General features: G+C 42.1%; 1 protein-coding gene across 1 annotated transcript; it reads right to left on the bottom strand.

Moving 5' to 3' along the window:
• Window positions 1-1,022: 1,022 nt before the first annotated feature.
• Window positions 1,023-18,454, bottom strand: znf622 (zinc finger protein 622). Its single transcript, XM_085805420.1, has 7 exons — window positions 18,319-18,454; window positions 15,620-16,195; window positions 13,100-13,390; window positions 8,698-8,860; window positions 8,125-8,240; window positions 7,408-7,551; window positions 1,023-1,694 (listed from the first exon to the last, which is right to left on the bottom strand). The coding sequence occupies exons 2-7, from the start codon at window positions 16,188-16,190 to the stop codon at window positions 1,561-1,563; spliced, it is 1,419 nt and encodes a 472-aa protein (XP_085661546.1). The 5' UTR covers window positions 16,191-16,195; window positions 18,319-18,454; the 3' UTR covers window positions 1,023-1,560.
• Between the last annotated feature and the right edge of the window lie 686 nt (window positions 18,455-19,140).

Below are 19,140 nucleotides of genomic sequence, written 5' to 3' on the forward strand. Positions count from 1 at the left end.
TGAAAAACACTTTGCTTTCCAAAACCTCCGTTGTTCCTTTAAAGGTCCAGTGTGTAACAATTAACAAGGTTTATTGTTAAAATATGAATATACTACCCAATATATTTGTGTAAGCGTATAATCGCTATAAAATAAAGTTTGTTTGGTTTTCGTAGTCTTATCATTCTTCTTTTATAATTACATATAACAAGGGTCTTGCTTTAGAGAGTGTCGCCATCTTGCACCGCCATGTTTGTACGGCAACCTGAAGGGAAAATCCAGCCAATCAGAGAGCAGATTTCAAGAGTTTCACATACATAAATAAACTAAAATAGACTAAATATCTAAATAGACTATAATAGACTATAACTATATCTGATTCTGGGGCTTTTAAAGTTTGGTTGTTTGGGATGTTCGTCACCAAACCAGAGTTGATAACTGTTTAAGACACAGCTGTGAACTGAATTTAATGCTAAGGTGACAGTTTTATAATGTGTCATCCTTCAGAAGAGCAGCGATTAAAAACTACTCTGAAAATAGATTCAATTAAAAAAATAAAAATAATGATGATGACACCACCTGGTGCTGAAGGACGTCTTGACAGGTATTTATCTCTGTCTTCTGATGTTTCATGAAAATAATTAATAGTGGCAGTCCCAATACGCTTAAGTGTTATTATGCTAAAAAGCCAACTAATGAGCAGCTGTGTTAAATCCCATAATTAAAATAATGCAACTTCACAAGCTAACTAAAAAAAGTGCTAAGACGCCAATGAAATGTAAATACTGAACTTCAGAAGCGAATATGTAAAAAAAAGTGTTGTTGTTAATTAAATATCAATATTAGCTAACATAATATTGTCAATACAAAAAATCCTTACATTTTTAATTATATTTCATCATCTAGTTTAGCTGCCGTCAGACAAACTAAAGAATTAATGACCACAGACATTTCTTCACTGCAGAGTTTTAGTACTGAACGAGATTCTCCCACCTGAAAACAGCAATAATAATAATTATAATAAAAAAAATAATGATCCAATATCCAATAAATATAAAACACATTTATTTAGTTGGGTGTATTTCAAGAGCAAACTGAATCATAAAGATGAAATGTTGTAATTAGTCTGTAAAAAGAGTAAGAGCAGCTCCTAAATATTGATGCAGCTTTTACATGATCTGAATCTTTTCAAAATCATCTTGTAAAATGTGACCAAGGCTTTTTATTTTATCTGTGGCTGTTTTCAGTTAACGAGATGTTTAGTTAATGAGCTTCCACCTGGATTTATATCACACGACTCAGTTTCAAGCACATTTACAGATGTAAAGTGGAAGATGGAAAACAAACACATTGCACCTGCTTCACGTCTGTGAGCTGTTAGTTCTAGGTGAAGACGTTCAGGTCGATGACTGCAGTCACCAAAACCTCTAATCAGGTCCGACCTGCGCTGACATACAGGTTCGATACCACAGCTTGTGCATCGGTACTTGTACTCTGTCTCGTTGCCGGGGGAACGGGGCAGAGATGTGATCGGTCCATGTCGTTTCCTCCTCCTCCTCCTGCTGCTGCTGCAGACTGAGTTTAGAACATGACCTGGCATCTGAAGTGTTTCTGTTTGGTGGAGTTGTGGCTCATGCCCATCTTCAGCATCCACTTGGACTTCATCATCTGTACGTACTGCATGTCCCTCTGCTTCTGGTAGAGGGCGCCGCAGCCTGAGAGACGGAGAGAAGGGCACAGCGTTATCTTATGCTGCTTTGGGAAAACTGGAAGGAAAACACAATGTGGACTCGGGTTCGGGCTGGTTAATGGCTCCAATTTCCCTATTCGATTATGAATATTGAGGTCTCGATTCGATTACCAACCAATTTTTGAATATTAATGGGGACATTTATTTAGAGCTTAATGCTGGCCTGTGGAGTTTATACATATAAAACAATGTCCGTTACATTGCAGTTACATTGAACGCATCTCCACCACACAACAGTCCCTGGTTTACCCAGGAGCGCAATTGCCTCTGAGGAGCGACTTTCCCGCGCTGTCGCACAGGGAATTACGTTTGCATTACGCATGCAACGCAACACGTTCGGATTTGACGTAGGGTTTAGAGCGCTGGTAAACAGAAGAGAAGAAGAACATGTTATCTTATTTTTGTCTAGTCTGATATGCAGCCGGTGGAAGCACTGACACTGCAGCCACCGGAGCGGAGGAGACCCGACGGCGGATTCGTCCCGCCCGCCTCCCCCCCGACACGCACCGCACCGTAACTGGAGAGATCCGCCCGGTGAGCGTTCAGAGTCGACCACCGTACCCCCCCCCTCGCTGACCTCCGCGGTCCTGGACCGCACAGGTACCAGGAGACCAAGACCCCCTGTCATGTCGGTCCTCCACCCTCTCTGATCCGCCGCTAGTTGCAAGAGCCCCGCGGAGCCCAGTCTCTCCCTCCTCTCCCACACTTCAGCACCTGTCCTGGGCTACAGCTTGGCTCGCTCCACTGTCCTTTACTTTTGAAGTAGCTATAACTAATAATAATGCAACGTATAGCCTGCCTAACTATACACGCGTATGAGTGATCAGAACAGTAAATTGTTTACACTACTTTTAAAAGGAATAAAGTCATTTAAAACGAGGAGCGAGCCGAGCCGAGCCGACACGGAGCAGTCTATGGGTGCAGCCCAGGACAGGTGCTGAAGTGCGGATGAGAGGAGTGGACAGACCGGGCAGGAGCAACCAGCCCAGAGGCGTCTCGTCAGTCCTCGGCCGTCTTTAATGTCCCGAGACACCTCTTTCAATCCGTTTAAGGTTATTTGTTTGTGTTTAGGGAGGCTATATTTGCTTAGAATATTTTTTGGCAACCAGAAAAGCAATGTTTGACCCGGCGTGGCGGCGCCATCACACTCGCTCGCAAAAAAAAAAAGACAAGAAAAAAGGAAAGAAAAAACGCACTTACACACATTTTGGAGGAGGGAAGCGCGTCACAGCATCATTTTTATTAAATCATAGTTTTCTCTAAATTAAGACAGTGTGCGGGACTATTTTTCACCCAGCCCCCCCAAAATGTAGGCCTATGTATAAAAATATGAAAATAAATTGCGTGTAGGCCTAGGTATCGTTTAGGGATTTTTTTTACTAAACGTTTACAGTTTCATTCCGTGTAAACGTTTACACATGTACAAGGTCACACCCCTAAATAAATGCCAAAGCTGAATGAACACAACTTTTTTTTCTCTTCCTACTTCGCCAGTCACCTGGTTGCCTGGTTACCTGCACTTACCGTTCGGGGAGGGAGGGGGGGAAGGGGGGGAAGGGGGGGTTACAGCGTCATCGAACGGCGCAGACTGACTGTTGCAGTAGCCTACTCGAAAAAAAACACGGCTGATGGCTCGTAATGAGCAAAACTCCACAGGGCAGCTTTAAACAAGAGTTTAAATTAGAAAAGTACCTATTGTGTCCAAATCCAAAGTTTAGACAGGCCATCTGCTGCTTTAGAGTGAATAATACCAGAATACCAAAAGTCATAGGAAGGTATAGAGGCCTACATAGAAGTCAGAGGTTTTGTAACCTTTGTGATGATAACTGTCTTGGTGATGAGTTTCATATTTTATTTGAGTGCAACAACACAAGAAAAATATCTCCCAAAGTATTATGTTAGTCGTCCATCTTTGTTTAAACTAATTTTGTTACTACGGTCTGATAAAGCAAAAGTTATTTATAAGTTAGGTGCCTTTCTGAAGAGCATCCTTCCTTTGTTTAAGTGATATTTTTATTACATTTATTTATTTATCTAGGCCTATCTATTTTTTTCCTGTTTCTTTTTCCTCCAATTGTCAGAGATGGAAAACATGTACAGCCCTGCTACTTGCTACGCATGATTACTGATGTTGTCTAATGTTTGTGCTCCATACCATCATGTACTGGGTCGAGAGTTAATAATTAAAAAGGGAAGTTATTCTATTTCGATTATTCATTTTCTATTGATCAGTAACCCAAAATAAACCACAAACTTATTGCACCATTAACAAAAAAAGAAGTCAGTTGCTGAATTACTGAACTTCTCTTTCATTGAGTTAGATCTCAGAGCACCTTCAATATTGTATATGTAGTTGTAACTTCCAGATTATTATTATTTTAACTTTTGTTTTAGATGTAGTCTTTCACATGAATATTTCATATGAATATGCACTAATGCCTCCCAGAAACAACAGGTATGCCAGGTCATTTGTTCCCGATCTTTTTTATTCTTATCGTTAGTGGTGGTGAAAAAAGTAGATTTTTCCCAATCGTATCAGCCACACGTCATCGGTCCTAAAGCTAAAGCTTACAGGACGTTATGGATGTAGAAAAAATAAAAGTGCAACACCGCAACATTCTATGATACAAGTTAACACTTCTGTTCTCCAGAAACAAAAACAGAAAGTGAAGAAAATCACGGAGTAATGTTGAACAGCACATCATCCTCAGAGAGGCAAAGTGATGTGTTTTCGTCTCACTTTTTACATAAAACTGTTCATTTGATTAAATCTGTTTTGGTTTTGTTCTATCTGATCGTTTTCCAGGATTTTGTGATGATCCGACAGACGAACTGAAGGAATTCCAGGTTTTCCAGGACCTGTGTGAGGTACAGACGGTGCTTCTGTACCTACTGAGAAATATAAAGGACGAAAAGAGGAAGCCGGTGGAACTGATAAAAGGAAATAACTTCATCAATAAAACCAACAAAGTGCCAAAAAGCCGCCGTCCGCACAAAACAGAACAGAATTAAAGTTCACGCTCGCCTCGTCACAACGCAGCGAGGACGACGACACGAGTGAACGCACCAAGGCGAAGTGTTAAAGTGATAAGAGATCGTTCAGTAAACACAATAAATCAGAGCTGCAGGGTCGGGATCATCAGATGAACCCAGGAGGGGAAAACGCGGCGGCTCCGAGCTCCTGCAGCTTCTCTGTGCGGAGCGTCGCCAGTCGCCACGGCTACGACACAAAGTGATGGAGGTTCTCATAACGTGACGACGTCTCCACCTACATTCGTTTCACAAGACAACAAACGGCCTGCTGCTGGTTCATAGAGGGAGTTATTAGCACATCCTTCAGTAGCGTCGGCTCCCGACAGGAGGAAACGTTAAACCAGACACAGAATAAACTCATCCGACGCTGAGCACAGATAAAAAAAAACAAAAAAACAATCACAACAAAGTCTCATTTTAGCCAGAAGGAAAACACTCAGAGTATCTCCACTACAAGGTCACAACGTTATCGCTTCAATTCAATATGTGGTGAATAAAAAGTCCTACAGGAGGAAAACCTGCACATTTTTTGCACATTTCACTTTTCAACCTTCATATAATGTTTTCAGAACTTTTGTGATGGTGCATCGACTTGGAACAGGTTGAATGACACCTCTAGGGGTGGGAATCTTTTCAGGGTATATACACAAATCTTTGAGTCAATTTACTACCATTTAATACCTTTTTTCACTACCTTCAGATTTTTTTTAATACCACCACGACATCGAGTTGCACCAAGTATCAATCAGAAAGATTTTATGACATGTACATAGATTTTATCATCCAACACTTACTTACATCATTACCATTACCCAGGAGACTCGGTAGCACAACAGGGCATCATCCATAAGTCATCAGGAACATTTGATCAAAAATAAAATATCTTATCATGCCTTTCTCAATCACCAGCCTCTCTCCCCTGATCCCACCCTCACCTGCCCCCCCCCCCTCACTCACTCACCTCACTCCACCTCCCTCCCTCCCTCCCTCCCTCCCTCCCTCACCCAGTTTGCCTCGCTCCGTCTTCCTTCCTCACCTCCCTCCCTCCCTCACCCAACTCAACTCACTAACTCTTTAAATAAATACCTGGTTCTGTCTCTACCGTCACAGAACACAGTGGTAGGCCATATATATGTTTTTTTTTTTTTTACATCAGTGTGAAAAGTTTCAACAATGTCCGCACATCTGCACCGCCGGTCTGTGTCTCACGTGCGTTCCATCTGACCTCAGCTCTCAGTAGAAGCTGCAGCTGCTGCAGGTGTCTGTATCTGTAGCGCTTCGGGGCTTCCTGCCCTTTCAAACGGAGCAGACCCGGACCCGGTCCGACTAAACACCGGGCTGGCGGTAGAAGGTTCATGGAGCTGTGAGCCGCGAATGCATGAAAAAAGAGCACATCGGATGTGCGGCGCGTGACGTGCAGCTACATTGACACACACATAGGCTACATCAAGGCGCCTGTCATCTCAATTTAAGTCTTCTGCAAACTTGCATTTTCCCATATTCGAAACGTTTTGCCACACGCTAAAATCCGAAGAGATTCACTAGCACTTCTATCCGCCTGACAACTATGCGCGCGAAGACGATTTTAGATTTCTAGCGGCCAATGAATTGATATGACGTCAATATCACTCCTTTTTTTTTTGAAGTAGCGGCGCAAGGCAAGCAAGTAATGCTTTATTTATTTTATTACGCCTATTTCATCAAAATAAAACCAGTCATTGTCCAAAAGAAAAAAAATAATACCTATTCTTTAAAATTAATACCTTTGGACCAAATTTATCACTTTTTAAGGCCATTAAATTTTGCTTTTTTGATTTATCACTTTTTAATACTTTTTAAAACCCCGCGGACACCCTGCTTTTACTATCTAACGATTAGATTAGATTATGATTTTTGGGGTTATACGATGCGATTCAAAATCGATTTTTGATTCAAAACGATTTGATTCCTAATGATTTCTGCTTCAGTCTATCGGTGTGCAAAGGATCCTCATGATCTACTCCAGTCTGCTTTGCAAGACAGAATGACTAAAGTGTCTTTTTCACATTTATTGAGTTTTAAACATTTATCCATGCTTAGATAGAATTGTTGAAAGTGTTGCGTAAAAGCAATATCACATATTGCCTAAGTAGCAAAATTAAAAGTGCCTCTTTATTAAAAAATAGTGCAGTTAAACAGCTGCTTTTTAAATTCTAAGGAAACGGAGGCCGACAGCCAGCAGATTTGTTTCATTTTATTATTTTTTTAAATCGATTTTGGGACATTTTATATCGATTCTGAATCATATTAAATGAGAATTGCGATTCTTATGTGAATCGATTTTTTGGCACACCCTTAGTAGGAACCCCTCCACACACAAAAAAAAAACTACAGATGTGCTGACTGCTTTACGGCATACGTCACTTCCCCCTTTCCCCATTCGTTAAAAAGACAGAAGTCAATGCAAACGTCTATGTGGGAGGATTACCACTATCATCAAGTTTTGTCTGAGGAGACTAAAAAACGAGAGAGGGAGTAAATTCCACTGGATGCGGAGCTGATACGTTACTATTATAATCTATTTCTACTGGACGCCAGAGCACGGCGCATAAATTCAGCACAGATCAGCTCGTGTGGGACAGGAAGTCGTGTACGTCCGTTCTTACCTCCGTCTCCTCCCCAGCCCAGGGCTTTGTACTGCCGGAGGACTCGGCCCACAGCGTTCCTGTTGTGGCTCAGAGCCACGGCTCGCTCCGTTCCAAACCTCTGTTTGTAGTATCTCATGAGGGAGCGGTGGCCGATCTTAGCGCCTGCAGACACACAAGACACACAGCAACGAGGCGTTAACAGCACAAACCCAGAGTCACACACAACACAAACATCTGCTGGAATCAAAAAGTGGAATTTTAGTCCAGTTAGAAAATTATTCACCTTTTATATTTATATTTTTAATTCTAAAGTTGCAGATTATTTAAACCAGGTGTTGCTTATACGACAATTCAACTTTCCATTTAGGATATTTCATGTCTACAGAACTTCAACACCTTCTAGTAACTTCCTCAGATCTGACGACTGCACAAAACAAGTTTTAGCCGTAACTCAAACAAAATGATGAACATTTAATATGATTGAATAAAATAATAAACAGGGATGTAACCTAAAACTGTCTGAGCAGGTGTGGAGGAGCAACTCTAATTTTTTTGTTTTAGCGATTTATTTAATGTTTAGTCAAAAAAAGAGAGACAATTGTTAAAACTTTTTCTCACTATTTCTCAAATCTTCACGTTGTCTGTTTGATTTATTTACTGGTTCAAATATCTGCAAATATTTAGTTAAAAAATGAACGAAAAGAAAGCAATGGACTGTAAAGGAGGTTTTCTTACCCGAGGGCAGCGTCAGCTCCAGCGTGTCGTCGTCGTACTCCAGGTTCTTGTCGTCGGGCAGCTCCTCCTCGTTCATCTCACAGTCCTCTCCCTCTTTTCTGTCGGGGTAGCTGCTCCTGGAGGGGAAATAGAAAAGTAAACCAAGTCAGAACCAGGCGTGTCACCAAACACAGCAGCTCACTGATTGGTTGAAAATCACTACACTACCTGATAGGGGTGGGAGAAAAAATCGATTCACATAAATATATAATATATATATATATATATATATATATATATAAAACGCGATATCTTTTTTGACGATTTTTTTGAATTTTGTTAAATATTGTGCATTGTTAGCCTTTTTTACATACAGAGAGTACAGGTTTTGAAAAGGGTTTAAATTCACTTTATAATGGAGTATGTTAATTTATAGGCTCCTACAGTATTTGTGTGCAGATAAATGTTAAAAACGCAGACTAAATATTGAGAGAATCTGCAATATCGCAGAATCGCAATTTAAATCGAATCGCCATCCAAAAAATCGTAGAAGAATCGAATCGGGAGAAAAGCATATCGTCCCAGCCCTACTACCTGAAGTCGTAGAAATCTGCGAACTCCAGAGCGGTGTCTCCGTCAGCAAAGAGTTTACAGTGGCTTTTGTCCGTCATGTGACTCTGCACCGCTTCTGTCGAGTAAAACGAGCGCCCCTTCTCGTTGCACCACAGACACACGTTCCCCGCGCCGACCTTTTCTCCTGTGGGAAGAAAAACAACAAAAGCATCGGTTTAGTGTCAGGATCCGACTCTGGGTTCTCGCTGCAGTCCGGCTGAGGAAAACGGTTAAAGCAGATATCAGTGGAATGTTTTTGTTAATATAAGTCCTAAATAGTCCTATTTTCCGTCAGCAATCACTTACATGAAGTATTTCAGCCTAAACACGAGTCTCTCCGTCACTCTGCTCTGCTGTAACCCGAGGAGAAAATTTTCCTTGTGGGATACAAGTGTTATCCAATGAGGAGAGAGAACGGCATGAAGGGCTGTGTGTGCAGCCAAGGGATGCGCGTGAATGTGGTGACGTAGCACGAGGACCAATTGATGCCTGACAAGGGCGGGGGCTGCTAACTCATGGTGCGTTCAAGGAAACTCGTACTTTGTGTTTTTCCTTCCTGTGAAGTCATACCAGTTCGATCTGGTACGAGTTCACGGGTCGGAAGTTACGAGTGGCCGTTATAGGGAACTTTCACAGACAACAGGACGGTAAAAACACGAGCTACGGGTTACCTGGAACGCTACCAAGTCGTAGTTGTGACTTGAAGCTGTAACTTACGGTTTCAAAAGCCTGCCTTGAACACAGCATTAGCCGAAACGGCCGTGCCGCTGTTATCTGCTTTAAAGGGATACTCCGGCGTAAGTTTACCCCATTGGTCTAATGCACTGTGAGACTGAGTAGAACCCACCGTCCAGAGATCAAGTTTGCCGACAGCAAACTTCTCTAGTTAGAGCAACTTTAACACAGACAGCCTGATAGTAAAACACTGCTGTCTATGGAGCCACGAGCCACCCGCAAACAAAAAGCCGCTTGTAGCCACAAATGATGCTCAGAACAGCAGCAAACTTCATCAACAGTACAAACAGGGTCCCAGCCCATAAGACGAGGCATCAAACACCTGCTAGCTTTGACTGGTTTCTATTGAAAAGAGATAAAAACACAACTCACCCACTCTCCTCCAGCCGCTTCCTACTAATGCAGAAGTCGATTATCGAGTGCAGTAGAAAAGTAAAGAGTCCAGTGACATTTAGTTTCAATAATGCAGCAGCTTTGATGACTGTGATAGTTTGAACAACTCAACTCCGTTCATTTCTCTGTCAACACTCGCTAGTTATTAGGGAAGTCCCGATACCACTTTTTCACTTCCGATACAATACCGATATTACAGCCTTCAATATCGGCCCGATACCGATATTGATCCGATATTAGGGGTGGCGAAAAAAAACGATTTATATTTTTCAAATTCTAATACAAAGGAGAGTACTCCTGTTGCTGACTGACAGGCTGCCGCTGTCATGTTCTTCTATGGGACAGACAGTTTTGAACTGTAAAATATTAAAAAATAAACCTAATTTACAACTGTTATTGAATTACTGTATGTAGCCTACATCAATGTCAAACAAAAGGCAAAATCTTCTTGCTTCAAGGTTTTATTTGTCACTCCAAATTGAAGATTATAGCCTGCCCTACAGTAAAAATGGCATACATAAAATAAAAAGAGAGTAAAGCAATATATTAAGCAGCAATATTTAAGCATCAAAGATGTTTAATCAAACCCACATAGTTTGAAACAACGTTCAAAACACACAGCCAGTGTCACAACTAAGCATAAAGCCCGCTAGCTTAATGCTAACGTATAATGTAAAACGCCATAGACGGGCTAACAGAAATTAGCATTGATAATTTAATTCTGGCTTTAGCTCTGTTAACACGGCACAACATGTGGACCAGCTGGTCTTTGACCACCGCCCCGTCAGTAGTTAATTAGAACTGTACATTTAGAGCAATATAGCGCATTTACCGTTTATTAGCGGGCAAGCCCGACCTGTCCATGCACCCGTGTCTGTGTGTAGTAGTCTACGTGCCACACAGCCGACATCACTTCTCCCTGCTACAATTGCACCATGGATGAATCGCACACACGCTGTTGTTGTTGTGATCATGTGATCTCTGCATGCTGGAGCCGGCCGCTCTTCTTCTCTGGCGGCGGCGCACCAACATTAAGGTGCATTACCGCCACCTACTGTGTTGGAGTGTGAACGAGAGTCACCTATTCATATGGGACAGAAGTGCTGGAGCGGAATAATGGACTGCTTTTATCGGAGCGTTTATATCGGAGATTTTAGATGCAGTCCGATATAATCCGATATTCGTTTTTTGGGCTGATATCGGACATAAATCCGATATCAATATCGGATCGGGACATCCCGACTAGTTATTGTCAGAAACAGATAGAAACACTGATGCACTTGGTAATCAACTCATCAGGGCTTCTGCATTAGTAGCAAGCAGTTGGAGGAGAGTGGGTGAGTTGTGTTTTTGTCTCTTTTCAATAGAAACCAGGCAAAGCTAGCAGGTGTTTGATGCCTCGTACTATGGGCTGGGACCCTGTTTGTACTGTTGATGAGGTTTGGTGCTGTTCTGAGCATCATTTGTGGCTGTGAGCGGCTTTTTTTGATGGCGGTCGGCTTGTGGCTCCATAGACAGCAGTGTTTTTCTATCTGGCTGTCTGTGCTGAAGTCGCTACAACTGGAGAAGTTTGCGGTCGGTAAACTTGATCTCTGGACAGGGGGGTTCTACTGGGTCTGACGGTGTGTTATATTTATGCTGCAATATTCCTTTAAAGACATAAAAGCCAAACAGGATGATTTCCTTTGCAGTATCCTGGTTTCTTAGTTTATTAAGATTTCCATCAGCACCCACCTGCAAAGCACTGACTATTCTCTCCACATCCCATCTGAATACAAAACAGCTCGTCATATCACGTTACCACAGAGTTCAGACAGAAGAGAAACCTTCCTCTCCAGAGTCGCTCCCAGGAAAACTAACTTTAAAGGCAGCTGTCTGTGTCTGTGGGATGATCTCATCATCAGCATTAAGACGCTGCAGTGGGAGGATTTCCTCCGCTCATTAACCCCTATTTTATTTTCCTCCTCAACACTCAGTACGTTTACATGCAGAGCTTAATCGAGCTATGCTCAAAATTCGATTTTGGCGTCAAGTCGGACTTCTGTCCTTGTCTCAATATACATGCAACTGAGAAAATCGAATAACTGACGGGGTCCGCCCCCTCATGCGCCGTCACCCGTTGTTTCAGCGGGTTAATACGCTCCCCTGTCCTGTTGACTTTTCTGTGACCTCGTAAAAAACTGAATATAAACAACTTAGTAGCTTAATAATAAATTCTCAACTGCAGTTCCCGACCAGACGCACCAGTCTGGGCCGGATTCGCGCTGAGAATAGGATACGGGCTTCCTTTTTTTCCTCTCTCTCTCTCTCTCTCTAATAAAACAATCTCGCTGGTTGCGCTGTGTATGTGTGAAATGCATTGAATCTGCGCTGACGTTGGTTTTTTTCTCTTTACTTTGCGGGGTTCGGGCGGCTTCTCTGCTCCACTTGGTGCCGTCTCTACGGTTGTGGAGCATGCGCACATGCGTTGTCCAGTTATACTCCGACTAAGGTGTATACATGACGGAGAAAATCGAATTCCAATCGCATTATCTGGGTGTCTTAATCGGAGTTCTCAACTCCGATTTCAGTCGGACTAAGGTGTTTACATGCACTTCAGTTATCCAGTTATAGTCGGATTAAGGCAATAATTCGTTTTTTTCAAGTGTCATGTAAACGTACTGACTGAGCTCCCTCCTGATCCCTGTTCAGATGTATACAAATTAAAGGACAATTCAGGGCAAATTCAATTCATGGCTGTATTTTCCTAACATTTTAGGTCTAAAAGAAGGAATCTGAAGATTTTCAGTTTAATGGAAGAAAAATGTACACTTCAAGCAAGTCAAGAGTTGATATTCCTGTGTTTATGACACAAACAGGAGCTTCCGACTGCACGTGAACACACTGAGCATGTGCAACTTCTCGCGCGAGACTTTGAATTGGATCTAGTTTTACAAACATGTCGACTTGCTTGAAGTAAATAAACTTCTCGGTGCATGTTTGAGTCGCCATCTGACGCTGTCTGTGGAAAAAAATTACGGCTTTGAGGGATGTAAACAGGAACTTCCATCCGCTCCCATTCATTGCTGCCGTGGCGATGCGGGGACAGACACAACTACCGCAAAACAGGAGCAATTAAACAGAAAATCTTCAGATTCCCTCTTTTAGACCTAAAATGTTAGGAAAATACAGCCCTGAGTTGAATTTGCCCAGAATTGTCCTTTAACATCGCTCATCCTGTCTGCCAGAGCGCCACCTGGAGGTACCTCACACTCACCGAGGTAACGGACGAGGCCCTTGAGGTCGATGAGGAACTCCACGTCGGGGATGAAGAAGCTGTGAGCTTTGGTCATGTGAGCCACGTTCTTCATGAGCGACTTGGAGTGGTGGGGGCAGAAGAGGCAGTCGGTGACGGGGATGGAGCCGGGCAGAGCAGACGGGTGGGGGTCGGGCAGAGAGGCCGAGTCTCCCTCCTCCTGGTCCATCGTCTCCTCTTCTTCATCCTCCTCCTCTTCCATCTCATCATCATCATCACCATCCTCCTCCTCATCGACGTCCTCCCACTCTTCTGAAAGATTGTTGATGGGAAGATTTTAACATCACAAAAAAGTTAAACTACAAGAACATGACACGTGCACAAACATTCATCTGACAAAAGTAAATAACCATTACAGAAGTCAAAAAAGCGTCTGGGAGAAAAAAAACACACATGCATTGAGGTTTGTGTTTTTTAAACTACAGAAGTGTATTTCATTCACTTGAAAAAGAAAAAAAAACTATTAAACTATACATTTATTTTTTTGACTAATTTTTTTCCCTGTTTTTCAGAGTAATTTTTTTTTGCTTTAGCACCTTTATTTTGAAATCGGTCCTTATGTTACTTGCAGGTGGGAGCTTCCTGTGGGATTTTGAAATCTCAATAAGTCAGAAAAAGAATCCAAAAAACTGGAAGAAAAAAATGAGTGAGAAAACCAGAAAAAAGAATTACTCAGAAAAACGTAAAAAAAAAAAAATTCAAAGAAACAAACCAAAAAATTAATTACTTCGAAAGTTTTTTTTCAAGTGAATGCAATAAGCTTCCATATTAAAACCCCTCATTCAACACTCAATAACTATGAGTAGTCCTGGGCCTGTCTGAGATTTTGACCCTGTGTTTGCGGATCACTTCCTACCACAAAGAAAAAAAAATGGCAGTATGACATATTAAACAGTTTGTGGGTCATTTTTAAAAGATTGATGTCCTCAGCAGGAGCCGATGTACTGAGGGTTGGTTATAAAGAACTGAACACCGTGTTGGGGCTGTTCGTGGTACAACACCGCGTCCTGACATACAGCGACGCGAGCGAGCCCCGAAACACTTCTTACTGGTTGAAAAGTACACGCTGCTTCCTGTTGACAAGCTCGTTAGCAGAGACAGGAAAATATGAGAGAAATAGAATTTAAAAAAATACTCCAAGATGTGAAAAACAGCAACCAGGAAATGCCAGGAATCTAAAAAATAGCGCCAGAAGTTTGTTTACGTCCCTCGATAATTTGATGGATTGGATTATGAACCAATCAAGAATATACTCGCGTCAAAATCGTCACGCTGCATATCAGGACACCCTCGCATGAGATATCGTCGCCGTTTTGCTCGCTCGCTGTATGTCAGGATGCGGTGTAATGATAACGACGATTTGGGGTCGTTTGTAATTGATGCAGTTCAGAACAAGGGGTTGGATCGGACTACACGCAGGCGTAGCTCACAGTCGGCCATATTTGAACGGGCAAATTGCTCCGACTCTGGCTGCAGTTACAGTGCAGTAGATAGGTGATCCACTCATCTTCACTAAAAAAACGATTCATAACTCTGTGAAAAATAAATCAGTATGTAGCTATTACTTTAACTATTTGCATAATGTTACTTTTACAAAAAAAAGTACATGATTAAACTGATCCGTGATTTTAAGTATGCTAAATCATAACTGCATAAACATTCATAAAAAAATCAAAGCGTTTTGAAATCGGACAAAAACTGAGCAAGTTGTGGTCATTATAGCAGAACATGCAGCATAGGCTTAAAGCGATAGTTCACCCAAGATTGAAATTTCACTCATTATCTACTCACCCTCATGTTGACTAAGGGCTGGGAGAAGTTTCAGAGTCCTCCGTGGCTTCTCTGAGTTACAGGGGGTCTCGGCGTAGCAGTGCATGTCAATATAACGGTTGCAAATGGATACCAACTGTCTTCGTGACAAAAAGACACACCAAAAAACATCCAAATACCTCCATGCTGCTCGTATGTAATGTCCGCCTTGTATTGAAGCCCCGAAATGCGAAATTGTCCCGAAAAAAATTTAATAAGTCAATTTTTCAAGCTTGTTTATAGCGGAAGCTTCTCGAAGCTCCTCTAGGAGCTTTGAGAAGCAAAACAGGCTTGAAAAATAGACTTATTAAATTTTTTCCGGGACAATTTCGCATTTCGGGGCTTCAATACAAGACGGACATTACATACGAGCAGCATGGAGGTATTTGGATGTAACTCAGAGAAGCCACGGAGGACTCTGAAACTTCTCCCAGCCCTTAGTCGACATGAGGGCGAGTAGATAATGAGTGCAATTTCAATTTTGGGTGAACTATCCCTTTAATGCTCTGAGGGAGAGCGTTGCCCGTCCCAAGATGGCCACCGTACTGGCTATGCCGTGTCATTGGGCAGCAGCGGCGGGTGAGTCATCTAGTCTTCTTATATATATCTATGGTTCAGAAGAAGTGAAGTCAGTCATGTGATGTCCACAGTGGGTCCTTGTCTCCTCCTTACCTTCCTCCACCGTGGCTCCGTCTTCTCTCTCCCGCCTCTTGGCCTGCTCCTCCAGCCACATCATCCTGGGCGGTATGTCCGGTTTGTCCGGTTTGTCCGTCTTCTGCTGGGCCTTCCCCTGCTTGGCCACGGCCACGGCCGGCCTCTGCTGCTCCTTCAGCGCTTGCTGCAGCGCCTCGTTCCGGGCGTCGTGGTCCACCTTCTCGTCGCCGAGCCCCTTCTCCCGGTTCTTCTCGTTCATCTTGTCCACCTTCCTCTGGGCGGCCAGCAGCGCCTGCTTCTCGGCCTGCTGGTGCTTGTGGGACTGCAGGTGGTTCTGGTAGGCGTTGGCGCTGGAGAACTTCTTGCTGCAGGTGGCGCAGCCCTCGGTGGCCGACGCCTCGCTCAGCTGCTGCTCGGCGGCCGTCCGCTGGGCCAGGACGCGCTCCTGGAAGTTCTCGGCGGTGACGGGAGGCATGTCGGCCACTTTGCGCTTCAGGTTGTAGCGGTGCCAGTCCGTCTTGTAGTGAGCTCGCTGCACCTCGCCGTCCACAAAAGCCACTCGGCAGCTGATGCAGGTGTAGGACGCCATGACGACTTGGAAATAGAAGAAGAATAAGAATAACTTTATTCATTCCAAAAGGGAAATTCATGTTCAAGAGGAAAGACATTAAAAACATATGACATTAAACAATATCCAGGTGGTAACAACTGTATTCTTTACAATAATGGCCTATTCTGTGCGTTGCCTGGTTATGTTTTGTTCATTTATATACGGTATGTTAATTTTTGATGGTGTATGTGTATTGGTGCTTGTCTTTAACAAACTATGGAAATTAATTTACCCTCTGGGACAATAAATTATGAATATAAATCTAACAAAAACATCAGCAAAAAATCACATGTGCCTGGTATTTGTCTGGTAACTGAATAATTAGCTTATTTATTCAGTTATTCAAATTGCAAATAAAACAAATGGCAAAACCTGACTTGAAGATGTAAAATTAGGTACATTAAAGCAGAAGTGAGTGATCCGGTCGTTTTCGCTAATGCTGCGTTGCAGGCAGGCTTTTGAAATCATAAATTACAGCTTCAAGTCACAACTTACGACTTTGTAGCGTTCCAGGCATCCCACTCGTGTTTTTCCGACCTGTTTTACCGGTGAAAGTGCACTATAACGGCCACTCGTAACTTCCGACCCGTGAAATCGTACCAGTACGTCTTTTTGTACAGTCTATGTACCAGATCGAACTGGTACGACTTCACAGGTCGGAAAAAAACGAGTTTCCTTGAACGCACCATAACAGTCCTCGTCCCTACGTCGCCACATTCACGGCGTTCCTTGGCTGCACACACAGCCCTGCATGCCGTTCTCTCTCCTCATTGGATAAAAACTGTAGGATACGATAAATGTTTTCTCCTCGGCTCAGAGCAGAGCAGAGGGACTGACAGACCCGTGTTTCAGACCAAACACAATATGTAAGTGATTGCTGTCGGAAGATATACCTATTTAAGACTTATATTAACACAAATATATCACTTACTTCTGCTTTAATAGTAGGAAAATCTGTATTTTAGGTAACAATGATGTGAAAAAAGGTAATCAAATAGAAAAAGTAATTACTGAAATCAATGCTGGGAATGGTTTACGTGTTCTGAGGACAAAAATTAGTAAAATGTTGTTTTAATAAATGGAGGCATATTGAAATTGAGTTTGTTGCACTGTCTTAGCCTATAAAACTGTGACTGAAATGATTATTAATCATCAACTTTGGTGAACATATTTAAAGTGTTTTTTATAGATCAGATTATCTGGATTATTCTGGACAATTCCCCAAAAACAAAATTATATTAGCCTAAATATAATCATCATTTGCAGCTCTACATGTGGATGTGAAGCCTTCCTAATTTACAGGATAAGAAAACAAAGGTTCAGTACAATATGAAAAAGTTCAACTTCACCACAAACTACAGTCTCCAAAATGACCATAATTTAACAATAATAAGCTTATTACAGGACCTTTTTTTTTTTTTTTTTAACATATTTTGATCTTTGTTTCTATTGTCTTATCTATTTCCTTTCTCTTTTTTTTTTTTATCTTCGCTGTTTTCTTCATTTTTTGCCTTAATTGCTTTTTTATCTCAATTATATTGTATTTTGTGAAACACCTTGTAACCCTGGTTTAGAGAGGTGCTTTAGAAATAAAGTTTATTATTATAATATTATTGAGTCATACAGTGCTGGTTTAATTCTACCTGACTTGTAGTTTGTCACGGTTTTATACATTCAATAAACAGACATGTAACTAATCTACAAACACAGTAACTACGGTATAAAGACATTTATTCCGCTGTTACCTGTTTCATAACGTCAAGATAATCTAACAGCCGTTCAGCTTGTGTAAGGTGGGTTAGCATAGTTAGCATCACTAGCCGCATAGTAACTTGTTAACCAGTCGTCTGTGTAAAAGCCACGGGGTTATAAAGCTGAAAACGACACCGGACGACCAGATATCTGACTTGGTTAAGTTTTCATGACTGAAACATAAGCTGTTAAACTGGGAAACTCTGTAGGTCCGAGGCTAACCATGCTAACGCCATGCTAACTAAACTTCTAGCCCCCCGATGTAAACATTTGGTTTAAACGGCTAAAACATACAAACACTGGTTGTAACTTTAACAGCGACGGACGGAGGACACAGCAGACGGTGTTTACTTACTTCTTACACGAGCTGTCTCCTCTGAAAAAAACGTGTTTTTAACCTTTTTTATTGAAAAACGTGTCGCTGTCTTTTCACAGTAACTTAGCTCAACCAACACCACACGAGGGTAAAAACCAAACTCACGTTGAACGTCGTCTTCTTCGTGACGTCGTCTACCGGAAGTTACGTAGCGGTGGTCAGACTCAACATCGCCATCTACTGTCCCAAGGTGAGTAGGGGAGACCGGGGACATGTCATTTTTCTCCAATCAGGAACAACCTCGTCTAGAGTGATGATACTCACACTGCACATGCTTGGATTCCCCCCCTTGCAGAGAAAAATCAGTTGAATTCAAAAGATGCTCCAGGATTTATTGCAAAAAAAAAACTGTTTTTGAGGTATGAAAGTATTTTTTTTCTTGAGCTTTGTTTTTGTTAAAACTTTGTCACTCTTTTTGTGATTCTGCTCAAACTTATATGGTTTAAAGGAGTGATATGTTAACTTTAAGCTGATATAATTAGCATGTATCAAGAGCACTTTGTTTACTTAGCACATGGGGTTTAATCAGCCCCCCTGTAATCCTCTCAGCAGGCACGCCGATTTTTCCCAGTGGCCACCCGTGGTACTGCAACAAAAAATCCCATGCGGCCCAGAAAGGATTTTTCCCATAGACCGCAATAGTAAAAGAGAAGCCTGTAAAACTGTTCACAGGACACTTCCAGCTGTAACCTCTGTTAATTACTAATCTTTGTATTCTATATTTTTAAGTCATGGACTTTTTATCCGTCAAAATGTTTTCTAACGGCCAGAAAAGCCACAGAGAAGTCTCATTTCTGGCCG

The sequence above is a fragment of the Trachurus japonicus genome, chromosome 17 (assembly GCF_045865225.1).
Source record: "Trachurus japonicus isolate A0001 chromosome 17, Traja_1.0".
Lineage (NCBI taxonomy): Eukaryota > Metazoa > Chordata > Actinopteri > Carangiformes > Carangidae > Trachurus > Trachurus japonicus.